Consider the following 26,926-nt stretch of genomic DNA (forward strand, 5'->3'; position numbering starts at 1 on the left):
TGCAGAGGGGAACAAAATACACTGTATGTTTTGTTACTCTCCTTGTTCTGCTTTGACTTGTGCAAACAGTTTTAATCCAAAGGAAGAGATCATACGGTCTGTGACTGCGGTATCGTACAATCCAGTTTAGGGTGCAAATTACCCTCTTATGGTACATCCTGACATTGAATAGTTTTGTCTGGAATAAGCTGTAAATAGAGTGTATCCTTCTCTTTCACAAGCCCTTGGAGCAGGAAGCCACATGCCTTAGCTCTACAGTGTTCAGGAGCCAGCACATCTGTGGGACCATGCACCTGCATGCGGCTGGAGATGTTCAGACAGTGTCTTCAGCGCAGAATTTGAACATTAAACACTCATTTCTGGTTGCAGACAGCCTCACATGCTGCCCAGGGGTTCAGCACCAGAAAGGCCATTTCCTGGAGCATGGAGCAAACTCTGCTGAGCTTGGCAGAGCTTGTGAAGTACCCTCCCAGCCCAGGGCTGAACAGCTGGTTCTGGACAGGTCATGGGGCCACAGTGCTGTCTGTTGGGAGGATTTCTGTTGCATTGGCATCGTGCATGGAAAAGGTATGGGCAGGCACAGGAGTGCTCAGGATTGTTCACTGTTACTGGCCAAGGCAAGCTGGAGAGGCTCATGTGGTGTCCTGCAAATCCTCTCTGCTGTTGCCTCTCCTTCTCCCAGCCATGACTGATGGTGGATTGGAGGTGGGCATTGCTCCTTAGCCGCGGGTGAATGCAGAAGGGGGATTAAGAACTTGGTTTCCTGCATCCTGACTCAAAAGTAGGCACATGTGCTTTTTTGGGGGAGTTAGAAACAAATTGGTTTCGACAGAGCTTTTTTAGGGAGTTTTCTCAGGCACAGGATGAAATTTTGAGGTGAAAAAAAATCATGCTTCTTTTCCCGCTTCTCTATTGGGCCAGTGTGGAGAAGGACCAGCTGTATTTTTGGGTGCTTGGGATCCATGTGTGTGGCTGTTGAGGAATATGTGCTGCATGTACACATCTCCTGCACAGAAATGTGATGGGTGGAATCCTTGCTCTGGACTGAGACTGGAGCTATTCCCGGGAAAGAAAACATCAAGGAAAAACTGGGGATGAAGGCACCTCTTCTGTCCTGCTTACTCTGTTCTTGCTGATGTGAACTGGCATGCTGGGTGCTTGGATAATGTGTGTGTGTTTGTGTGTTAGCTTACACACCAGTGTGCACAGACACATTTGGTTTTCCTGATGCATTGTGCTGTCCTTGCTGTAATCTGAGAACCACAGCCCTTGGACAGGGCAAGGCAGAGAGTCCATCTGTGTTTCCACAAAAGCTTAGCTAAGTGCATTTTTTTATATTGTGTTATGGGCCTGATTCTTGTGGGGGGTTAGATGCTCTCTGTTGTGGATGCTCAGTGTTTTTGCAAGTCACCCTGCTCAGAAGTTGGTGGTTACAGGGCTTTTTGTAAGGGGAAAAAGCATTTTTCCATTTGTTTCTCCATAGACTGAAACTGCTAAAGAGCCCTTGCTTAGTTTTCCACACATAAGGCACACACTGATGGGAGCACGAGAGGGACTGCAGGTCTTGGAAGGCTTGAAGTGTGTGAAAACAAGGAGTCCTAATGAAAAGGGTTTTGCAATTTAATTGTAGTGGGTGTGCCTTTGTTTGTGCAAAGAAATGAAAGTGCTGGAGGCCGAAGTGCTTTCTTTATCCTCAGAATAGGGAGCAGTACAAACTTCCCTGGCCAGTTCTGCCAAGGTGCCTGAGACCTGCAAGTCCCTGCAGAGCTTTGGCTCTCTGCTCACTGGGACCCCATCCCGGAGACTTTGAGCCTTCAGCCATCCAGCCTCACAGGGCTCCCCAGAAATACCATGTTTAGCATGAGAAGGACCTTTCTTGGGTTCCTGAGTGCCTTTCCTCTTGAGGTGTTCGTCCACCTCACAGATTCTCTGCATTTGGGAAGACCATTGTGTCCTTTGCAGTGGTTTTGAGAGTCGCGACTTTCCCTCGGGATGGATCTGCGCATCTCCATGTAGCCAGTGTTCTGCTTGTTCAAGGCAAGGGGCTTGTTCCTCCTGCCCACTGCCCTCTTAACCCCTTTGGAGTAGTCCATGAATCCCAGTCTGGTGCCAGGGGGCCAAATGTCCTGCTCCCCTCCTGAGCATCAGCCTCCTGAGCTACCCCGTGCCCCACAGCAACACGATCCATTTTAAAAAGATGCTGTTTGCAGCATCTTGGACTTGCTGTGCGAGGATGAGAAATGCTAACATAAATTCTTTAAATAACATCTAGTAGTGTTGAATGCACAGAATTATAAAACATTTTTATATTCTGAGACTCATTTGCATCTTCACATTAAAAACTGTGGTTTTCTTCTCAGGGAATGGTTGCAAGATCTGATTTGTTTTGAAATCAAAGCTAAATTTGTGTTCTTGCTTTCCTCTTTGCCCTTCATTTGACAAATTTTTCTTGTTCTATAAATACAGAATTGTAAACAAGGGCTAATCCTTAGCAACAACCTGGAAAGTTAACATTTCTCTCCAGCTCCTATTATAATTAATTCAGACACTATGAATATGATGTGATTTACACATACTATTCCTAAGGCCAGGAGGTACTAATATCTTGTTAGAGAACTGAGGAAAAGAACATGCTTTTGTGTGTGCCATATAACATAATTGCAATGCATTTTCTTTCATGTGTTTAAGGATGTTTAAAGATGCTTTTTACTTTGCACTTGAAAAATGAAAGGCTTCTGCTTCTGCATTTGGCTGAAATTGTCTTAAATGTGTTTTCCCTCCTGCAGCAGTCAACATTGTCAAAACATTTTGCAAAGTACATTTTAATAATATGGGTTAGGACCGTGATTATATTAATTTAATTCTCTGTGTAGGTAAATTCGTAAGATGCTTCCACTTTGTCGTAAAAGTTTTTCACAGTAAATATCGTATGTTTTCCCTGTGCAAAAAAGGAAGGAGATAATATAGTTGACAAAAGAATAAAATGCCTTGTGTGAAAATTGTAAAAGTTCAGCTTGAACAGTCTTTCTCTCATGGTCCATCCTTGTATTTTATTTAATTTTCATTTAATTTTGTTTTGTTCTGTTTATATTTGTTCAGGGAGTGTTTTTGTAGTGTTAATCTATGTAAGCCACATGCAGTTGAAAACTGCAACTCCCAAAAGGCTGTGATTAAAACATTATGGATGTGGCAAACCACAAATGCAAAAGGAAGTTTACATTTAGATTTTCTATATAAAAAATATTATATTCAAGTTTTGTAATACCTTGGTATCGTGGTCAGCATTGCCATAAAAATTCTGTGTTATATGGAATGATACAATCTGTGAAGCATTTCCCATTATGTAGACACCATGTCTTTAAATTATAGCAATTTCTTAAGATTTTAAAGCAAAATGAGCTCTTAGAAGTGTGATTAATAGCAGGGAATGAGGCTAACACTGGGTCATCAGTGGCACTCCATTACAAAAAAGGTTGGACTAATAAAAGCATCCATCTATTTGACCAATAAAGCATTTGAATGATATGCTTATAGTTTTTATCATAGTGTAGTTACTTTGTACTGAATAAACTGTGATTTTACGTGCTGGAAAAGGAGCGTGGAACAGGCAGCGCGGCTGAGGTGAGAGCAGTTGTCTCAAGTAGGGAAATATCAGGACTTTTATGTGAAGCTTGATGTTTTCAGAAGCCTTCAGGTTGCAGTGTCTAAATTTTTGAAGCTGCTGTGAAATATCTAAATCCCCCGTGACCCGTGCCTGCCTGCCCACAGTCATTCGGTGAGGCTGGCCCTTGCTGTCCTGCAGGGAGGGGAGAAAGGAGGGTATTGTGTGTAATCATTAATTCAGAGTTAAGTCCCCGGCAGCCCCAGACATCAGAAATACTCTGCTGCAGCACAGGAAATGGGGCAGCACTTCTGTTTTCCTGGTGTGCGGACGCCAACCCCGTCCTCGAGTCGCACCTTTCATCCTGCCTGCTATTATGCTGTCAACCTGATGTATTAAAAAATAGGCAGTTGCCTGAACAATACTGCATTTGGGTTTTATTTAAATACCTGTCTTATTAGTAGGTTGTACTGATTTCATGGTTTTGAACCTTTTTTTTTTCTTTTTTTTTTTTTTTGCTGCAACAAAAGGCTAAACATTTTCTGAGAAAGAAAACGAAGGTTCTTGGCCAGCTGTGGATGTCCAGGATTGTGCTGTGAAAAAAAGTAACAAATATTCTAAAACTTGTAAAAAAATGATGAGGGGGGAGGCTTCTGGCCATCATGCTGTTTGCACATGAAATGGCAAGGGAGGGGAGATTAGTGCCAGGGCCAGCTGTGACCTTGGATGCTTCATAGATTTGAGACTGGGATGATTTTCCTCAGTGCTTGGCGGTGATGCTGGTGCTCATCAGAAGGTAGGGGTGAACCAGGGAGGGACAGTGGTGCAGCTGGGAGGAAAAGGGACCCATGGTATAGCCACAGTTACATCCACTAACCCCACCTGACTGGTGCAACATCCTAAGGGGCTTCTTTTACATAGGAGAGGGATGAAGAGACCCATGGAGGTCCCATGCAGGGATTGTGTCAGGGCAGGAATGTAACCCGGAGCCCTGGATTAACCTCTACCATTAGGACCATCCATCTTCTCTCCCTGTACTTCAGATCTTTCCCGAAATCCGTGTTCAGGATAGACAACTTAGAGAAACCTCCCTGGAGGAACGTTGCCATAGGAAATTTCATGAGTGTTACAGGGATGAGAGATGGGGAAGAAAAGGCTTTCTGGAAGGTGGCAGACCTAGGGGATTTGGGTGTCCTGAGCACCTTGAGGACTAAAGTCACAAAGCCTCAGGGCCAAGAGAGGGATGTTGGGTCAGGAGCAGTTGGGGGCAGTTGAGGTTTTGGTTGCTGAAAGACATCCAAGGGGCTTCTGGGTTAAAAAAGAGGAGCTGGGGAGATCTACAAGGATCATAGAATGGTGATGGGAGGCAGAGACAACAAGGCTGAGGGTAGGAAAGGAAAAGGAGGGGGAAGAGGGCTGAACCATGGCTTCAGTGCTGCTGCAGGGCCCTGGCATGGCCATGGGTGTGTGTGTGTGAATGACTCGTGTCCATGGTCATGCTGGGCTGGTTGGGCTGTGTTGAAAGCTGTTGTTTTGCTTGTTTGTTCTAGGAGTGAAATGAAAATTTTGTACTCCACCTTTTGCAGTTGTTTTTCTGGGTTTTCAATTGTTTTTGTGTTTTTTTTTTTTTTCTAATGCAAATGGATCTTTCACATTAGTGGTTTGGCCGGTAAATCTTGTTTTGTGAAACACTTTCAAGTGTTTTCAACTCCTTTCTTTCTCCTTTATCAGAACAGATGCACAGCTCTGTATTTTCCCCTGCTGCCTGTTGTCTTGAGGTTGCACAGCAAGACTGCAAAGGCTTTTTTGTTTGTTGTTGTTGAAGGGGAGGAAAAAAAACCCTCAATCCACAGAAGAGTTAACAGGATTTCACTTGATCTGCTCGTTTATGCAATGAGTAATGCGAGGTTGGTAACAGCAAATTGTTGTTTATAAGCAAACATGGCACTGTGTAAACAAGAAGGCCCGGTCCCCAACTGGTTTGATTTCATGGTGGTCAGCAGCTGATGCATGTAACGTACAACCTTTCTGCTTCTCGAAATGTCAGAAGAATGACTATTTGTTTGTCTTGAGTTCTTCCCAGCTGTTTACTCTGTAATGCATTTGCCTCAACCTTGATTCCCTAAGAGTGGCCCCTTTCTCCTCCCTACTCTGTTTACATTAGTCCTGCCCCGAGTGTCACCTATGAAATCTGTTGATTATTCCACCTGGTTAATGTTAAATTGCTCTTGCAAGATGATGTGTTTGTTCATAAACACAAATGCTGGGCCCCTTGTTTACTGTACCCATGGCAGCAATCAGTTATTAAACAAATATTGCTTTGTTTGCGGGTGTGAGCAGCAGTTTATCCTGCAAGGTCTGGAAAAAAACCTTTAAATGCTGGGATTTTGATAAAGGAGAAAAAGGGGAGCTTGTCCCTGGAATGTGGCTGAAACTCACTTTGGTTTGCTTTGCTTATCTTTAACTTGGGTGAAGGGGCTAGAAAGATTAGCAAGTTGTTTGGTTTTTCCAAGAGATTTCCTTAGTGTAATGATATCTATCCAGTTGTTTGCTTTTTTCAGAAGGGAGAGAGCACTCCTGCAAGACGACTAGCACAGCGGTAGACGGCTGATGGCTAGAAAATCCTGCATGGAGCAAACAAGGAGGTAGAAGGTCTAGGATAAAGGTATAGGGCTATGAACCAGGTAATCACCCCAAAACTACGGCCTTGTGTTCTATGTCAGCATTTTCAGTTTCTCTCTTCTCTCATGTCGGATTTTAATTGATGCATGTGCGCTCAATGGGGTTGGAAAAGGCAAAGCTTTCAGCTTTACTTCTGAGGAGATCTGAGGAAAATCTGTTTTAGAAGCAGAGCCGTTTGAATGGAGAGAAAATACCAAATTTAAAAACACGCTTTGTTGCTCCTCCTCCTGTGAGTGAGATGACGGAGCTGCTTTTCTTCCTTTTATAACTGGAAAACTGCGTTTACATCTGCTAATTTCTCTGTGCTGCCTGTTTGTTCTTTGGTTTCTGGGAGTCCTAATTAGAGAGAGCCATCCTGGTAGTTGTTGCTTTTGGGTTGTTTTGAAAATGAGCAAGAAAAACTTGCTCACACCATCTTTGTTTTTCAAAATTACTGTTTGTTATTGTTTCTGAGTGGGGCTTGGATTTCAAATGCCAGGCAGGACCTGTTAGCACTAACAGTAAATGGCTAGGGCTTTTCACACAAAGGGAGTAAACCCTCTTTGAGTGACCTTGAGAAAGAAATGTTAACTCTTTTTGTGTGAACATGTTGCCTATTCCTGTATATCTGAATTCATTTGTTAAAATGTGAAGGGGTTTTCTGTTTCTTTATATATGAATTCATTTATTATGATATCTTGGATACATATTCATAGAAAGCATAAAATGAAATAATTGTCCTCTTCATGCCTTGGAAAAGAAAGCAAAAAAATATACATAAAAATATATTCCCTGTATTCCCTAGTTTGCATCAGTGATCCAAAATACTGCTCGTTTGAGCTGCTGGAGCAGTGTCAGGGCTGGAGGGGAGCTGGAGGTACCTGAAGTGTGTAAGTGGACAAGCTGGTCATTAATTGACTCGTGTTACTGCCATGAATCAAACCTTTGCTACCTTGAACGAAGTGAAAACGGCATTGTGCAGAATTGTTAGAGTTGCACCTGGCTTTGAGGTGGTTTTTGACTTCTGGAGGCTGCTAGAGAGTTTAGATATGCTTTAATGGAGATGTGCATGGAGGGTGGGAGTCTTAATTCATCTACAGCCAGCACTTGGTACGAGGTTTCATGTTATCTTGTTGGAGCAGTGCTGCTGCTGTCTGGCACAAACTGACTGTATTTACTAAATGCAACTTTGGTCTTTTATTTGGTTGAACAGTCACCTGTTTTTCTGTGAGGCAGACTGCAAGAGTTTGTGATGCAAGCTCAGAGCAGTGTGCATGCAAACAAATGAGTCCTGGCTGTGAGAACAGCTCTGCAGTTTCTGTTCCTGTTGTGCACGGAGCAGCAGGGAGCCCCACAGTGCTGTGATGCCTGGGCTGGGATGAGCAGGTGGGTACCTCCCCAGGGACACCGACCACGGGGCCAGCACCCAGTGCACCCTGCACCTCACTGGTGACCTTCCTTCTGGAGGAGTCACTCCTCTGGTGCCACGGTGCTCGTCTCCATGTGGTAGCAGTCATGGATTCGCCTGGTACAGTGAACTATGGCTTCTGGTTTGCCTTGGGGTTTTTTTTGGCCACTCGCCATTCCTTTTCTTCCAAATAAACTGATCCCGGTGATGGGTAAGGATGATTTCTGTCAAGCTCACAGCTGAAAGACAGCTCTCCCCAAGAGAGAGGAAGGAACCTCACTCTGCCGATGATGGTATGTAAATGATTACATCATATTTGCCAGTCACTTGGAAGTGGCCCAGCTCTAGAGCTTTTATGCATCTATGGCATGAGCTTCATGCTGAATATGGATTTAATAGCTGTCAAGCTGAGAGGCATAGATTGAGATAGAGCTGGCTTTGCAAAAGGGATGTATTTATCCAAGGTGAGACTGGGAGTAACTTCTGTGTGCATGTGTAAAATGGAGAATGCAAAAATCTAATTTGAGGAAGTTGGATGGTTCATTGTCTGTTTAATGCTTTGGGTGTTACCTCATGGAAGGGAGTGAGACCTGTTGTCTTCACAGCTTGCTATGTTTTAGTGCCCTGGTTTTTCATGGGGACCAGCTCCAGCTCTTTGAATAGAGCAAATGGCAAACTTTTTAACGTCTGTTGCAATTAATTCTTCTTGGATTTGCTTGATCTCTGGTCTTACTGATTGTGGTCAGCAACACCCTCGGCAGAAGAGACTTCCTGAGGGGTAACTGCACTGACTGGTTCTCTGACAACTTAAGTTGTTTGACCATGATTTCACAAAAAGTCAGTGTGGCACAAGAGGGATTAGGCTCCTGATTCCCCTTCCCTCTCCTCACCACAGCAGTCTTAAATTTCAGCTCCTGCAGAGCATCAGTCAGCCTTTCACTGAGGTGCCTACAGATGATTTCAGGTTGCTGTGGCCCTGATGATAATGCACTGTTGCTGGAAAGAAGGGACGCAGGCAGTGTGAGCCACGCACCCAACAGTGAATGAGGTCGTGCTATTGCATATAGTTAAATAAGTTTAAAATTGTGGCAGTCTGCTTCTAGACAGGAGCTGCCATTCAGGAGATTTGAGGGCAGCAAGAGGACATAAACACATAATAGGTGGCAAAAAGCCAGGCTGGTGACCATCGTGACCCACAGGGAGGAGGTTGGGCAGCCTGTGTTCTTCTCCTGTTGGCCAAGGTGTTATACTTCACCACTTAATGAAAGCACAGGCTTTTCATTCACTGAATTTTGATACAGCTTCACGTTTTCCTGCTCCTTGCTTTTACTTCTATCTCCTTTCTATGGCTCTGCATCACCAAGTAGCTCTACCCCAGCGTCAGCAGGGCGGGGGGGAGCAGCCCTGTGTAAACCAGGTGCCAGGGCCATGGCCCACAGGGATGCTCCAGGAGCAGTGTGAGTTGTTTCCCTTCCCGGGGAGGCCAGCACATCACCTCTGCCATGTGCTCAAGTTCCACTGGCCCAAGGCTTGGGATGAGTCCAGCCGAGGTGAGAGCATCAGGAGGCAGAGCCAAGGATGTGCTGAGGGTAATCCCATTTCTTCTGGACCCTTTATTTCCTAAGCACTAAATGAAATTTCAGATTTTAGATATGTCTAGACATATACAGTGCACGATAAAGTTGATAATACATTAATCATTTTTAACAACAGGTAATATGCATAATTTATGGTGTTACAGTGCTATCTTTTTTGATATTTATGATGGATAATGCTCAGTTTTTGCCCTCATATTACTGCTTTAAATTATACCACAAGAAAATTAATGAGAAAGTAGATTTATGGCTTTCATTTGTTTGTCAATTCGGAAATTAATTGGGTGTTAATTTTAGCCGTCCCTCATCAGACCAGGTCTTTAGTATGTGTGCATTACTTTGCATTCATTGAAGCCTACCTCCCATTTACTGTGGGTCACTAGCTTTGCATACATTAAAATAGCCCTCAGGCTCATTCTCTTGATTACTTTTTGAACTGCCATGCATTAGAAAATTTACGCCTTTCTGTTATAATTATGAAAATTCTCTATTGGAAGATGGTGCTTGCATAACAGCAAGTGTACAGTCTTGCTTGGCGATGTAAGATCATATAGCAAATCCCAATACGTTTTTGTTCTAATCCTAGAAAATAGCACTCTCGACAATCTTTGTTGTGCGAGTTTCATCCTTTGAAATTTCAAGGATCCATTTTTATGCATTGAATTACCTCTTTAAGCTGAGGAAATATCAAAGGATTTCACCTCGTCGCTGTCTCTTTGTTTCCTCTTTCCACACATCCCGTGCGTGTTCCTTCCCTTGCCTTGCTCCAGGTTTGCCTCTCCTCCTCCAAACCCCGCTGTCAGACGTGACTCAGCATCACTTTTTAGGACAGCGAAGCCTGATTTGCTCTGTTTGCTACTATTTTGGTTGATTCCTAAAGATGATCCTTAATTGCACTTTGAATCCCCTTCTCCTTTCTCCTACTCCTGCACAATTCAGCAACCACCAGTAGTGTGTAGGCGAGTGGCCTTCGAAGGGGTAAGCATGAAGTTTTATCCAAAAAGTACCCTAATGTACTGACAGTTGATCTATAGTTAGTTAGTACATAATTATACCTAAAATACACCCTGTCAGCAGGATAAATGACGGCTACTGAAAACTCTAAAAGCATGACGGGTGTTCACCCATCTGCAATGACGAGAGTGGAGGGGTTTGTAAGTTGAGAAAGGCTGGTGAGTTCAGCATGATCTGATTTAGTTAAATCATGCCATATGTTGGGATAGCTCTCTCTAATAGTCGTGCTAACCACAAACACAGGCAAAGAGAAGTCATCTGGTCCACCTGGCTAGTTTGGACTTCCCTCCCCGGCGTTATTTCTGCACTTCGCATGGTGGCAGCCCTTGAGCTGCTCATGTGAAGCTGGCTGATTCACTGTTAATTGTGACATGGTGTAATTTAGTAAATGAACAGCTGAACATCTGTACGCCTTCCCCCACGGCACATCAAGCTTTACCTTACACAAGGCTTTTAATTCCACTAGTAAATCCTTTTTCTTTTACTGAACTCATGGATGGCGGGATGGTGCTTCTGGCTGCCTCGCCAGCCTAGGCACGGGGCGTCAGCTGGAGGAGATTGGTGATCTGGCATCAGCTGGGGGACATCAAAACATGTTCCTGGAAAAATTCACTACTGGTGGTGGGATGTGGAGCCTGAGGTGCGTTCCCTGGCAGGGCACTTGCTCCAAAGATACCAGGACTAAAAGAGACCACCTGTGAGTGGGGCAGGGGTCTCCTGGGAAAGCTGTTGGGTCCTTGTTTCGCATCCTGGCAGTGCCAGGCTGGTGCTGCAGGGTGTTTGTCCCTGTGCTGTGGGGAGGCAGCAGCTTTGCTCCTGCTCTCTGTGTTCCCTTGCTGGTCGCACTCCGGAGCACGTTTCGTTTTCAAGAGGTAAAATCCTGTCTTTGCGGCGTTGTGGTGTTGTGGAATTCTTCCAAACCCTCTTTGGGGTTTTTTGTTTTGTTTTGTTTTTAATAATTACACGGATAAATGCTCTAAAATTATTCCTGAGCCGGTTTTGGGGAGCTGCTTGTGACTGCTAGGTAGAACTTTTATAAATAAACCATGCATGTATGGATAAAATGCCTGCTGGAGAATTTCGGGCTAGATCGTGTGATTTGATCACTCACTTAAAACTGATTTTAGCATTGACTCTTCTGCCTATAAAAGTAGAAATACATTTTATAAATCTGTGTTGTGTTTAATTTACATGTCCTTTCATGGCTGGGCCATGTTCTTTAAGGGCATTTATTCTGCTTCATATCAATAATTGATCAGCCAAGTTAATTTACTTCTGCCTGACTTGGTCAACCTTAATTAACTGCCCTAAAATAAAGACTGAACTTTTTGTTAGCCTAAAATCTTTCACAAATGTGGCAAAGGAGGGTTGTATTATGACAATATTTTTGCTGTAGCACTGGTCCCAGGGGATAGAAATGCCTAATGATCTTTATTTGTGCATATGTATTTGTAAACACCCAAGTACTAACATCTGAAATATAATCATGGACCTTGAAGAAACTTTGAAACACACAGGCTGTGCTGTGAATCTGCAGTCCATGTTAAGTCTGGAAGATTATTTAAACAGGGATTTTTAAGGCCAGAAGACCCCAGGGATGTTTTTTTAAAGATGATGATATGCTTAAAGATATAGATTGGTACTTATTGAAGAATCTTAAAAATGCCTCACCAGATGCCTCCTTGTATGGTGAAGCATCTAGAGACATCTGAATATCAGTCCCTCAGTCTTTCAGACTTGGAGTGGGTCCTTATTCTGACAGGTGCTTCAGTCAGTAAATCCTCCCTCATGCTGACATTAAACAATGCTGCTTAGTCTTCAGAAACTATACTGGTAGCAGAATTGCAGCAGTGGCACACTTCAGCGCCCACCTCCTGCCTACTAATCTCCATGCTTAACCTTGCTCATCTTAATAGGCCAGTGGAGCTGAGATGTGTATCAGCAGCATCTGGTCTTGGCGCTGTTATGGACTTTATGGACGCATTTTTAATGCATTAGCAAGAACTTTTTCAAAATTAGGATTCCTTTAAGTTCTTTTTTTTTTTTTTTAACCTCAAAAACACCGACACTGGAGTCATCAGAAAGATTCTTTTAATTTATGCAAAGTTCACATCTGAGCTATGTTTTCTCAAATTTGACCATGTCCTTAAGGAATTGGCTGTCTCCTGCTTTTCTCCAGGTAATCTGGAAGATGATTAGCTGTTGTCCTCCTGTTGACAGAGTGCCTTCTTTAGATTTCGCTTCACTGAAATTTTGCTCCATTACCTTGAACATAACATGTTCAGCAAAGAGATGGGCCCAGCTGTAAGGCTTTGACTTTGTGTTTGACTGTGCATCAAAGCTAGAAAAAGTTCTGTGCAGGTTAAAATGGGAATCTGAAGAAACTGATCACTCTTCTGAAATTTTTAAACCAAGCTTACATTAACTCAGAGCAGTTCTTTTATTATGTGCTCCTTGACTTCAGGATAAAGTTTCACAAGCTGTTGTTGATACTGCAGCCTACCTTTGGTCCCTTCATAGGGGAAAAACATCTTGTGTCACCTTTAATAATTCAGAGTCATTCTGTATCCCTCATAACATGAAATACCATAGAATTTTTCTATATATAGAAAAAAATAAAAATACTTACACTGGTAATAACCCACATATTTTGAGCGCTAAAAATGCATTTTTCTTTGCAGAATTGATAAGAGAATCATTCTGCTTTCTAGAACATATGAGATAGACATGGACTCTTCTACCATTAAATTTCTTAAGTCGGAACCAGGTTTCCTGCCTGTCATGGAAGTAGTTGTGGAGTATTATTATTTCTTATAGTAAATCATTATGCATAACAGCTTCTCCAGCACTGTGTTGGTTGTATTCAGACCAGAATCACGGTTTGTGATGCTTCACCTGGAGTTTCAGTTCAGTTCCCACAGAACCTAATTATGTTGCATAAAGTCAACCTTGCTTTGCATTTTTCTTTCACAATTTTGAATGACAAACTTCAGTAATAGGCTCCTGTAAGTTCATCTCCTCTGTGCTGGGAAGAGACAATTATCTCAGCCATCCTCAGTGTACGATCACCTCAGTTCATTTAGGTGTGCTCAAAAAGACAAATAATAATCATTCTTGCAGAAAGCTCTCACAGGTTGATTTTTCATGACATGACACTTAATGATCAAACCAAACTGTGATTATTCATGTCAACTCACATTTGACTTCAGTGATGAAATAAACAGTTTTATCTTTTTTTCCCTTGAAATACCAGTTTTATATTGGAGGTATTTTAACAAAGTGCTTTTGTTTTGTACAGGCATCTAGTTTAAGGTATATAGAAGTTGACTGCTTGTAAATTGGTGGGTTTTTTAAAAAAATGCTTAGAGATGTTCACTTCTGCTTTTAAAATAATTTTTTGAAGGTTTAAACATGGTCCCTTAGCAAACTCTCTTTCCACCTTCGTTTCTTTGGTAGCTGCTGCCAGTTCTGCTGGGATCTGTAGGGTGGTCACAACCAGTGAAGGGGCCATGGCCCCTGTGCAGCTGAGCTGGTAACTGGCTGGGGTTCTTCAAAAGGAAAAACAGAGCATGAAATTTGTCATGGAAAAGGTTCTCAAGAACTATGATCTTTTTTTAACCAAATACAATAAATAATCCATCTTTTTCTTAGTCCTATAGGTTAGAAAAATTGTTGCAATTTTTACTGTTTTTTCTTTCCAGGACCATTTTGCAGTCCTAGAGACAATAAATAACTTCTTGACCAGTTTGGTTGTGAATTATTTTCTGTGTCCCGGAGATATTTCGCTCAGAAGGGCAAGCCAACAAATCGTGATCAGGCAGTGATGGATCTGCTCCTCAGTGGTGCACATTCTTCTTGCTGCTGTCAGAGCTTTGCTTGGTGCTTCCTCTGACCCTACTGCTTATTTATCCAGGTTCTCACTTCCCATTTGTTGCATCAGAAGTGCTGGAAAATGAGATGTATTTCTTTACTGTTCTGGCATATGGGTTTTAGCATCTCTTTCCACCACAGTGGCTGCTGGAGGCACCTTCCACTAAATCTTGAGTTTGTCCTTCCTCCATCAGCTTCAGTCTGTGTGGTGGGGACACGCCACCCACCATTACTGTCATGCTCCAAAACAGTCATTGGCATGAGTTTAACCCTCTAACCCAATTTTTCCTGGTGGTGATTGTTGTCTTCATCTGCTGCTGGGGTAAATTAATGTAGTGCTCCATTTTCTCCAGCTGAGACCTGACTCCAAATTTGGGTGGAAGCAGAAAAAAATTGCATCAGTTCTTTCTTTTTGGTTTGTCATAGGGTAAAAGAGGTAAATCCTTTTTTTAGCAGTATAGCATATAAAAAATTGCCTGGTATATCTTTGGGTGACTTGAGAGCTGTGTGTGGATTCTCACTCCTGTGTCTTCTTCCAAAGCAACCTGTGCCATGCAGTCACTGCCTGGTGTGTAATCCAGCCTTGCCTGTTAGATGTAAACACATATTTAGACCTTATCATGCTTATGGGCTTTTCTTACAGTGCTGAAAATTAAAAACACACCATACTTGGTGTGTATCGGAGCAGGATCATGTTAAAAGCCAAGAGCATTTCCTAGTGGTGTTGGGAAAGCTGTAGGTTTGTTTAGATCTCTGGAGCTTTTACGGAGGAGTTGACAGAAGCTTTATAATGAGTCTCCAAGACCTTTTGTCCCCTGGCATAATTTGAAGATTTAACAAAAAAGATTGAAAGAAGTTTCCATAGACCAGCTGAAATTTATTTAAATGTAATCTGAATGTTTGAATCTGTCCTGCTACCATCCATGTGCTTGGTTTACTGAATTCAAACGGGTTCTTCCTTGAAGATAAAACATCTTCCTTCTGAGGTGAAGTACCCTGCATAGGGGCATTTGGCTCCCATGTGCATGTGGTTAGTGTGGAGTTGGCAATGTGCTTGGGACACACAGCTTGGCTTTCCATACCCCATCTTCCCTGGGTGAGGGGGAGAGGAGGGATGGGCTGGTGGAAGCCAGACAGGTTAATGGTATTTAAACCCTGGAAGCTGGGACTTTACAGGTGGAAATACTTTTAAAACAAGTCATCATAATATCTCTGAGTTAGTGCTTCTCAACTGGAAGCTGGCATACTTGCTTTGTGTGGGGAGTCTTGTGCACCAATGGTGATATTTGCTCCTGAGGGTGTGTAAATCCCAGGGGTGCTGGGGTGAGGAGGTGGGTACTCATCCTCATCCTCATTAAAGGCTTGTGACCCACTGATGCTCTTGGTGAGCTCAGAGTGTGAAGCACCCAGGGACAGGCTGACACCAAGAGTCAGTAGAGAGGGCTGGCTGGAGGGAGTGTGGCTGCTGAGATGATGTTTAGCCAAATAACACAGGATACTCCTCGCTGTAATGCCATAAGAGCATCCAAATCTGTAGCCAAAAACTTGGCCAACAAGACTAATTCTGTGAGCATTTGTAGCAGTTCTCCTGAAATGAGAAGTGATGATGGTTCAGCACATCCCAGATTAAGCCTAAATTGCTTCAGAGTAATAAAAGGTGCTAATTTGGCACTATCATGGTATGAGTGAAAACCAAAATAGTGAATTCTCCGCTTCACCTCCATGCCCCTACACAGCATATATCACATTTTTGATATTGTCCATCGTATGTTGCCAAGAATGACTCATCCGTTTCAAAGTAAAGCATCCAGATGTAACTAGAGAAATTTAATTATGGATTCTGTGTGTTCGTTCAAAAATATTTTTTTTTCTCTAAGGGAAAGAAGATGTTGAGCAAATAATACTATATTTAGAAGAGAACTAACTTACTAAAATTATAGCTGTACCAACGGATAAATAAACATAAACTAGTAGCATGAACCATTAATGAAAGATAAATCGTATGAAGGAAAATGACATATGTTTACAGTTTTGGCAGGATTTAAAACAGGGCACGTCTCCTTATATACAGCAACTGTTTTAACAGCTGCTTTTTTTTTTTTTTTTTTCCCCCTCCCCTCCCCTAAATTATTTCAGGTTTTTGAGTCATGATGCAAGAATCTGGGACTGAGACAAAAAGTAACGGTTCAGCCATTCAGAATGGAGCGAGCGGTGGCAACCATTTACTAGAGTGCAGCCTGCGGGAAGTGAGATCAAACGGCGAGACACCTTCCGTTGAAATTGGGGCTGCAGATTTAGCACATCTCCAGCAACAGCAGGTACTGTAAGATGCATTACAAGTTTCCTACCTACAGGAAAAGCATGAAGCATTTAACCCCCCCCACTCCCAAGCCCTTTGTACTTGCCAGGCAGAGGATGCTTTTAGGACTCGCCTGTGACATTCTGAGCGTTTCTGCCCGTAGGGGATTGCAGTCAGTCGTTAGTGTAAAGGGAAACCTTGGACTTCTCTTCCGGGGCTCCTTTTTGTAATCATTCCCTGGAAACACCCAAAGATCAGGGCTTGCTTCCGTTGCCGGATTGTGTTGAGTCTGGTGGCAGCGATTGGGTGAACTGCTGTATACAAATAACTGGTTTCCAAAATATGTCACTGGGTGGAAAATACGCTAACGTTAAGTTTTGTTTTTGCAACAAATTTTAATATAACCTAGCAACCTCTATCAACAGAATGTTTTCTATTAGTGAGGAAGGCTAAAGAGGTATCTGCTGTGCAAAATGTCAGAATAAATAAATAAATACATCCATGTCCGTGTTCCTCAACTCAGAAGAATCAGAACCAAATTGTGTGTTTTGCCTTGGTATTTTAATTAGTGTATATTCTGGGAAGTGACCAAATTCACCAGTGTAAATTATCTGTATAATACGGTTTGGCTTTTTCTTTTCCCTGATAAAATTCTGAGGCCCTCTGAGGAAATTTTACACCAAAGTGCTGGGCATGTATCATTAATGTGTTTGGGAACAAAGGCTGCAGCAGAGCCATGGTGAATACACTCACGCCTAACCCTCACTTTCTCTAATGCAATAAGGATTCTTAAAACCTTTTAAATAAGCGATTGGCATCTGTTTAAGACTCCCCTAAGTGTACAGTGATCTTTTTAGCAGGTTGTTGTGGATAAGAAAAAAACCTGTGCTCAAAAACAAAGCAAAGTGAAGGCTTGAGGAGGAGCGGGGCACCCCATTTGCCAACCTAAGACAGAAAGCTGCCATAATTAAACAAGTCAGAAAAATGGATGATACTAAATGCACAGACTTTGGTTGTTTCAATCATTTCGTCCTACAGGTTTTTACTTGAAGTGAGAATACCATCAGTGAGAAAATCACAGCCATGCTGAATTCATTACTGCAGTAGTCACACAAAACCATGGATAAAATTTCAATAACTGCAGGCCACAGTTGAGTAAACAGTTGCACTGAAACTTAATTCCTGTTGACTTTTCCCTCATTCTTTGCCAGGGGCACATTCTGATTCGTAGTGCAAAGACAACAGGGGTTACAGCTTTGATTAATATAGGACAGTAGAAGAGGAGTAAAATATGTTCCACACAAAGGTCTCATCTTAAAAAAGGCTTAGTATCAAAATGAGTTAATTACACTGTGTTTTCCATAGGAGCACTATGGAATTTTCCAGTGAGGCTTTGTGCAGAGAGAAACAGGGAGGGGGGATCATGCAGACGTGCACACGGTGGACCAGAATGGCTCAGACCTCTGCTCCTCCACCATGAACTGACCCTGTGCCAGGGCTTCTCCACAGCCATCCCAAGGCTTGTAGCTATCCCAAGAGCTCAGGATGTCTCAGATAATGTTGGTCACCTCACGTGTAATGGCTGGTGTCATTCAGCCGCCCATTCGGTCAGTTAAGGAGTGGCACCCATTCATTCCCAGTCCTCCAGCCCTCCCCAAACAGTGCTCTGCACAGACCCGAGTGCTCAGGGCTGGGGATGGGATTGCCAGGCTTGGGATTGCTTTCACACAGCTCTGATTTTAGCTTGGAGTTTATTTATCCTCCGCCAGCACAGAGAATGTGGTTGGGGATCTTGCTTTTCTCCAAGTTCTTCAAAGACCTTTATGTTCTGTGTTTGAATTCTGCTGTTAATTGGTTTTGATGACTAACTTCTCCATGGAGTTTATCTTTTATAAAGCAAGTTGATTGCAAAGTTTAAAACAGTTATTAAATAAAAAAGCGACCAACAAACCCAGTCCTGATAACAATAAGAGGCTAATCGGAGCTAGCATAAAAATATCAACCTTGGTGTTTGGAAAACATTTTTAAATGCTGAAAAGAAGAAAACCCCGTTGTTTTCAGACAGCTAATGCAAGCATTTACAGATACACATACAACATGGAGCATAATGTTTAGATGTTTCTCCGTATACAACATATGCTCTCAGGTCACTTAACAGAATGCATTCTACAAAACACTCCTTCAATACAAATGAATGAGTTCTGAATTAAACAGCTATTTCTTAAGAGCATTTCATTCAAATCTTTTCATTTTGCCACCTGGCACTTGTTTTGTCTGAAAAAAATAAAATCAGTGGTGGGTAGTTTGAGCTTTGCTGCTGTGGTTGGTTGTGTGTTCCCATGATGAGCGTGGCAGAACAGAGAAAACTGCATGTACAATGGCTTGTGAAAGCAACTGTGCTGAATTTAAGGTCACATTTTTGGTGACATTTATGAATTTATTAGGACTAATAGCTTTGTTAGTATGAGAGAGGAAAACAGAAATACTTGAGGGTTTTTTTAGGAAGTTTTAATGGGTTTGCAGACTTGTAAACATTTTACCATGGAAAAATATGGAGCACCACAGCTGTTCATATGTTTGCAGCAGAAGTGTAGGGTGTGATCACTCTTGCTGTGAGTACAGGGAGGACTTGTAGGACAAGTTTTATGCTTCCCATGTCATGTTAGGGTGATTCTGCCATGCAAGGAGACAGAGAGTGATGTGATGCTCAATTATTTTAGCATTAGCAATCTCATAAAACGTACTGTTAAGCTGGGAGTAGCAAATGTGGGGATGAGTTCTGCTATTTATAATAAAGCCAAGTAATTCCAACTGATGTTTATGTTGGTGAAGTAAGAAAGGCAAAGCAATACAAGTGACTCTTCAGGGATGGTATGTATGTGGAAGAGTTGGGTAAAAGTGGAAATGCATATAGATGTCACCCTCAGAACCAAAGTATAAGGGAAAGAGAACTTTTTCTCACAGTATTTTGGCACCTGCTGGGGGTGGCAGAGGTGGCCTTCCCTCTGCTGCTGACTCCACTGGTGCCAGAGGTCAGCATCTCGTGGCAATAATTGTCAGGATGTGGTGGAATGGGCAGGGGTTTGGTGACCTGCTTATCAAGTCTGGGGCAGGCATGAAGGTTACCTGGATCATTGTACTTCCTAAAGAGATGAAGCAGGGATTTGGCGTGGGGTCAGGTAGTGGGGCTCAGGAGCTTTGTCCCAGAGTGCCCACGGAGGCAGCACCAAGCGACAGAACAGAAAACCTGGGAACAGAGTACCAGGCAGAGTCTGGCAGCTTCTGTTGGCTCTGAGGCATCATGAAAAACATTTGGGAGGTGCAGAATGGGTGTTGGAGTGACCCACAAGCTGAAGGTCAGGAGGGACAAACTGCCTTTTAATGTTCATGATCACAGCTGTAGTTGCTTCAGTGGTTTCTGACATCTCCTCAAATAGAAGGTTTGATGCCTCAGTTCTTTTTTTTTTTTTTTTAAAGCTTATAAAATAAATATTATTTATTACATTTTATTTTTATCCTCAGGACTATTCATTAAAGTGTTCTTCACGTTATTAGCAGTGAAACAAGACTGTGAATTGAACAAAGAGAATGATTACAAAGTTGAATCCTGATGCATAGCAGCAAGACACCAAGTGCTGTGTTGCATGGTGGCAGAAATACAAACCTCTCCACATCAATAGCCGGATCCACTTTGATACCGTAACTTCAAGTACTGCCCCACGAGTATAAAACTCAGTATCTTTGTCTAATCCAGAAAGCTTTTGAACTTTGAGGAGGTATGACTTTAATAGTAATTTGTTGACAGATTAGCTGCAGAGATTGCAAAGGGTTTATTTTGCAGAACTGGCAGGCTCCTATCAGTGTTCTCTTAAGGAAAAAAACACACACTGCTGTTTTGCAATTGCTTGCATTTATTGACAAGCTGCGCTGAGCAGGCAGAATTGGAATGTTTGGATAATGTAAACCTATAGCTTGTCTGATGGAGTGTAGTGTACTTTTAGGTAGTGCATAGATTGCTTGATAAAAAGGGTTACAAGGTGGCTGTGTTTATGACAAACTGGAATAGAAATACAAACGCAACCGGTATGTGGAGAAAGAAGGAGGAGGTTTATGTAAAGAACTGTGGGGAAGTTTCTTTTCTTCACTTTGTCTGTGAGCTGTACTATACTGTAATTATGAAGTGTCACTTCAAGCTTTCTGAAGAATTTAGATAAATACTAGTTTTGCCATGTGTCCACCAAGTAAGGAAAGAAGGGGGTTTTCCTGTTATATCCTGTTTTGTGCTTTTATTCCGGTAAATATCTGCAAGTGAAAAATACAGTTTTGTTCATATGTAAAAGAAGGCCTGATAGACAAAAGAAATTTGGACTAGATTCTGGTCTGTGCCCTGCAGTTGGGCTGTTTGTGGTGTCTGTGTGAAGATGCCAGAGTTGGGCCCTTTGGCAGAGGTTGTTTCATGAAATGTTGGGATGTGAAGGGTTAGATTGAGGGAATCAAACTCCAGAGGGAATATGTGGGTTCTTCAGATTTTGTTCATGTTCAAAGACAAGGAAAATGTACAAGAAATGGGGGATTTGGTGTATTGTTGAGAGGCTGTTTTAACTGGGCAGATCAAAAAGAAAATTTGACTAGAAAGAAATCTGAATTTGCAGTGTAAATTAAAGAAATGCCTTTTTTTTTTTTTTAATTGGTGAGTTTCAGGTTATTTTGCAAACCTGTGAGGAGAGGTTACAGACCACATCAGGAGTTTAACAGTCCCACTGATCATCATGTGGACTTCTCTCTGTAGAGCAAAACTGCTAAATTAGATCCAAGATAAAGTCTTTGTTTCATATTGACATAACTGGGTTAGACCAAAATTGTTTGTTAGACTTAGAAGGGAGCGTCTGTGTTGAGTCATTTTGTCCAAAGAGACAGAAAGCCTAATTATTAAACTGCTGTTGCTATTGAAGGAGCCATTTGAAAGTATAGATTAAGCTCCATGCAGGCTATTGGATTGTGTCTGATTTTGTATTGTAGTACCCTCATAATTGAAGATTACAACGTGGTGAAAAGATGACTGCATTTGTAGAGCTTCTGCTGTTTCATCAGAGATTGTGAAAAACAACTTTATGTTCCCAGTAACTTTGTGGTTTTTATCATTCAGACTTTTCCCCCAAGTTCTGCCATCTCCCAGCATTGAACGGAAGGTGACATGATGTCTTTTTAGTCATTCAAATCTAATAACTTTTAATCTGAAGGTTAAGTAGTGAGATATAAACTAAGAGACGATAATATCAATTTTATGTTCACTGAAGGGCACAATATACCTCTTTCTAGTAGAGGGAAAATTGTGCGTAAAATGTCTTTTGCTTTTCAATGGAAAAGCTGTGGTTCTGAGAGCTTAGGAATGAAGCAGCGTTGGAAAAATTAAATAAGTTTTAACATAGGCTGGCTACCTTGCCTGGGTTTTAGAATCAATGATTTTTTTCCTTAATAATTCAATTTTTAGATCAGTTGTCAATGAACCATGCTGAGAACGTTCATGCAGCATTCTCTATCCTCACTATTGCTAATGTCTTTGTTATAACTACTTATTGACACCAACAAGCCCTAAATTTTCTCTAACTGTTGAAGGGTAAGGGGAAACTACTACTTAGTTGCTATTGCTGAGATTATTGTTTTCTCTTTGTCCTGGTTTTGTTTTATTTTGCTTCTGATGTCTTTGATAAATAACTGCATAAACCTGAGTCCTCAGAGCACCTTGACATTGGCACCCAGAGCTCTGCTGTTGTGTGTGCAGGTACAAGCATGGACATGCAGAAGCTGGGTCATTAGACATGTAATCACCTGGGTTACGTGCACATCCAAATCCAGAAGTCCTCTGTGGGCTGCCCATGTCTATTTCTGTATTTATTTATTGTTTTACAATAGCTGCTTTTACTTCGCCTGGTAAATTAGGATCAGGCAGTAATCGTTTAGGTTTCTGTGGGCTCTTTGAAGGGATGGAGCTTCTGAAATATGTTTGCTGGGTTGATTTTTAGCCTTGCATCTCTGTGAAAATTCAGCAGTGGTGTGTTTGTTCCCAGCTGTTTTCGTAGGTGTGCACTCTCCCCTTATATTTGCTTATGCTTACTCATAAGCAGTAAAGTTCCACCGTCAGGAGTGCTGTTTAGGGAAAGTCTGCAAAGGAATGCTTTAAAGCTGTTAGCCAGCACGTGTATACACTGCAAAAGGCTTCCAGCAAGCATCAGATATGAATTAAAAGTCTGTTTCAACTGATTGATGTTATTCAGATTATTAAAGACTGTTCCTCCTCCAGTGATCTTCATACTTTAAGGGTTGTTTTATAAGTGGTGCAACCACTTATTTGTAGCAAAAATATATATAAATATATATATATCTCAAACTTAAAATGGTAGTGTGCCTATGGAGGTGTAAGCAGCCTTTAATTCACATGGAACTGCTCCTCATTGTGGCTTTTAACGTTGCAAGATGCTTAAGCATGTGCCTAAATGTAAGTGCATGTCTAGTCTGATTAAGGTCACTGGTACGTCTCATGCCTGTAAAATTAGGAATGTGCTTAAGTACCTTGCTGAATTAAGGCTTAAGTAATTTCACACTAATAAGAAGTTGCATGGATTGCTGATATTTTAGAACTAATTTAACTTTATTTGGAGACACGCTGCATGCAGGGAGATTGTTTGGCAGTGCCTGAGGAGCAGCAGTGGAATTGCAGCTGTTTTCAGTAGTGTAGCCCCTGATTTCAGTGGAGTTTTTTCTGACTTAAAAAACATTTAAATAAGAACAGAATAAAATGCCATGGTTTCCTGCATTATGTTCAGGGGAGCTCCACTGGGTATCCCAGCAAGTGAGAAGAATGTTAACAGTACTGTTGTAATTTATAACAGTGATGTTGTAAATAAAGATTGGGATATGAAGTAAAAATGCAGAAGTTGTGAATGCTCTTCATGAGTTTATTTAACTGCATAGCACCCCATTAATTAAAAAAAAATAACAGAAGGTATCTTCTGGAGGCTTAGTGTAAACAGTGACATTATATAATGACAGTTTTGTAGGATAGTGTTGCTTGTTTTGTTGCTGCATTCTGTATTTTGTTAGCCGTGCTCCCTACATTTTCAAAACATAAACTATATTTGCAACCTGTTTTAAATAGTGCAAATATATCTCTTTCTCCCCTATAAAAGCTACAGATTGTGTCTGTGGAGTGTATAGTCTCAGACATCCCTGAAGCCTGGGGCAAGTGCCAGGTTTATTACAAGTTGGGCTTTTCAATTTATTTTGAATCATATTTCTTCTTTTTCTTTTTCTTTTTCTTTTATGGGTTTTTGTTTGCTTTTTGTTTTGTTTTGTTTTGTTTCTTTTCTTTTTTGTTTTTTTCCAGGCTACTGAAAGTAGGGCTGATAAAGTGAAGGTTGAGGAGAGTTGGGCTATTTAATCTCTCTGACAATGTGTTGTAAAACTCATCAGTGCAGTTCTCCCCTTTGCCCCCAGCTCTCAGAGTGTGTTCCCAGGCAAACCGAAGAGAAGGATGCAAGAAATGGATATAATTCCTTGTGTTCTGTGTGCTGACCTAATACTGGCTCTCATTTAATGACCAGGGATTGAGGACTGGGGTGGTTACAGACAGAAACATCGCTGGGCATGCAGCTGCATGCCTGGAGATGGGTCATTTTTGCTTGGTAGAGCATTGCAGTTCCAGGTTTAGGTGACCTCTTTTGATCAAGCTTCAAGGCTGAGCTAATTTTTATATGCACATTTGGGGCCTTCTTACCTTATGAAATAGAATAAGCAAGTTTTTTGAAAGGATTTAATTCCTTTCCAGCAAGAGGCATCGTTATTGAGGGGCACAACACAAATGTTTCAAATTTGGAGATGCGGAGCAAGGTCACAGTTTACCTCCAGAATCTGAAGTAATCAGGATTTTATTTCAGATAAAACCTCTGGGGCTGATACTTAGAAAACACAACTTTTAACTGGCATTACGCAATTTGCTATGGGTCACTTAGCCAAATATTTGTGTATGGGTCTTTTTTCTCCTTTTTTTTTCCTTTTTTTTTTTTTTTTAAGACTTTCCAAAGTTCAGGTGGGATTTCAGGCTTTAACAAACTCTACCTGGAAATTAAGTGCAGGAAGGGAGGGGGGGAAAAAATCTTGTCTATTTGAACTAGAGTGATCACAAGCTAAAAGAATGTGGTTGCTGTTGGCGTGCTCAAATCAAGTTTTCCTTAAATTTTCCTTGTTATTATCACCGATATTGAAAAATGTCTGCCAGGAAAGAACTGCAACACCAGTGAAATGTTGTAAGACCACTGACTGTCTGACATTCTTGCTTTTTTCCTCCTTTTTCCAGTAATCAGTGAGATACGTGCAGAAATAGGGTAAGGTCCCTAGCTGTTCCCAAGGACTGTGTGGGCAGAGGGTGGATCTTCCCTAGTACCTTCTGGCATCCTGAATCAGCAGCAGACCCACAACTCTGGGAGGATTTGGCTGCTCTCTCACGGATGAAGCTGGAGCATTTGTCTTCTTAAACCATCACCGTTTTTTGTTGCTGTTTCCACATAATTAAGTGATTCACTGAAGGAGAAAGGTCAGGCAGGCACAGGGAAGGAGGATGGAACTTGTTAGAAGTAGTGGGGCCCAGCATCTTGCAGCAAAAATTAGAAACAAGATGGAACACAGTTTTTCTCATGGATAAGAAAGCATTTGGAGCACTCAGATCCTCCCAGTCCAGTCTCAGCAGTCTCTGGGAGAATTCTTCTGGCCTCTGCTTAAATGAGAAATTTGATCTGCAGATGAGCTCACCTAGGAATAGCTCTGGTTTTGGGGTGAGTGGCTGCAGTTTTATCTTGACTTTGTTGTGTTGCATTGCATACCTGCTCTCCTATGTCATCCCTCTTCAGGCTCAGAGCAGGATGGACAGGTGTGTGTGGAAAGCAACTGCTCTGGATTTTGTTGGAAAGCTAAAGTTGAAAGCATCCAGTGTGCTGAGTGTGCAGGTGTGGGAGCTCTGTTTGGGACAGGGGTGCTCTGTGTCTGGTAGAATCCCCAAAATGTCTCCCGTGGAACAGCTGGCTGTGGCATTCAGTTATAGCTGTAGGTAAAGTGCTTTCTGTAAGGTCACAGAGAGGGTTTGGTACAGCTAAACCTCACCAGTGCTTCATTTTAGTGCCTGTTCTTCCCTCTCAATAGCTGTACTGGTTTCTTCATCCCTGACATGGTATTTGGGTAGCAAAAGCAGTTGTTTTGTTCAGGGAAAACAGTCTCCTTCCTTGCTTTCCCGTGGCTGTAAGGCTGTATTACAGATCCAAAAGAAAACCCTCCAAGTCAATAAACAACAAAAAGCAGACTTATCTTTTATAGTGTTCTTGAAACAAATGTAAGGTTATAGCACTAAAGCAGGTTTTATTAAATCTAGACGTGAATCCATATTGAAGAAGTAATCCACTGCTTCTTTTCTGCTTCTTGTCTTTTTAATTAGCGCTGGCAATGGGATTGTTAGCTTTTAAGATATGGTAAATATGAGCCTATTAATATTATTGAATATAATACTCAAGAAGGAGCAGGGAATGCTGGTAACTGTAGCTGCTTTATGGAGGAGCTAAAAGTGGGCTCTTTGCTGTTCCACATCTTCCTTTATGACTACTGGGGTGAAGCCCTTACTGGCAGCCCTTCCCCAGGTCCCTGGAGCAGCTGTTCCTGGAGCAGCCATCCCAGCAGGTGCTGTGGGACTCTTGTCCCTTAGTCCAGTCTGGCAGGATAGGTCTGAACCCCTTTTCACAACACAGTGAGTGTTCAGAGTTTAAAATAGTTCTGACTCTTTTTCCTTGAGAAATGATTCACCAGTTGCTCCGATTAATGCTTTTTGAAGTGCTTTACTGTTGGTTTCAGTCTCTTAACTTGGGCAAGGACTGGATTATAAGGGTTTAACAGTGATTAGCTCTGTTTACAGTATTTTTTCTTGCTCTGAAAGGCACGGTGTTTGCTTTGCTGAGGGGTTTTATTTTGCAGAGTTTCTGTTGACCACCTGCTTTTTTTTTCATAATTGGTTGCAAGGACAATTGCTAGGCATAATAAATAAAAGATACGGCCTTCCAAGGCTGTGTCAAAGGGACTGTACGTCAAAGATTCATAAACTGTGAGCAAAAATACGTGCCTCTCCCTGGGGGCAGGGAAGCGTGTGCCGTGTTCACGTTTGGGGATCCTTCCAAGGTCATGGAGGTAGGAACTTCTCCAGTGCTGGCTGATGGCCTGGCTGGGCTGCAGCCACGCTCAGGATAGGGCAGCCCACCAGCCCAGGTTTGCTGTGAGCTCCTCCTCTAGTCTTAACGTTTTTCTTTGTGGGTTTTGGAAAAATAGACTTTCCCCCCCCCCCAGTCTTTCCATGCAGACCAAAGGCTGGAGTAGAGTGTGTCTGTGACGCTCCTGAGTCTGTCTGATCTGTTTCTCAGCAGCCCGTCAGTAGAGCTTTCAGTCCT

General features: G+C 42.1%; 1 protein-coding gene across 3 annotated transcripts in view; it reads left to right on the top strand.

The window, feature by feature from the left end:
• Positions 1–26,926, top strand: part of FOXP1 (forkhead box P1) — a 371,654-nt gene that overhangs the window by 196,538 nt on the left and 148,190 nt on the right. For all 3 annotated transcript variants that reach the window (XM_066557818.1, XM_066557819.1, XM_066557822.1), the window contains exon 4: positions 16,286–16,467. In XM_066557818.1, coding sequence (XP_066413915.1) covers positions 16,297–16,467 — 171 coding nt within the window. In that variant the 5' untranslated portion in view covers positions 16,286–16,296. The remainder of the gene's footprint in view (positions 1–16,285; positions 16,468–26,926) is intronic.

The sequence above is a fragment of the Molothrus aeneus genome, chromosome 12, assembly GCF_037042795.1.
Source record: "Molothrus aeneus isolate 106 chromosome 12, BPBGC_Maene_1.0, whole genome shotgun sequence".
Lineage (NCBI taxonomy): Eukaryota > Metazoa > Chordata > Aves > Passeriformes > Icteridae > Molothrus > Molothrus aeneus.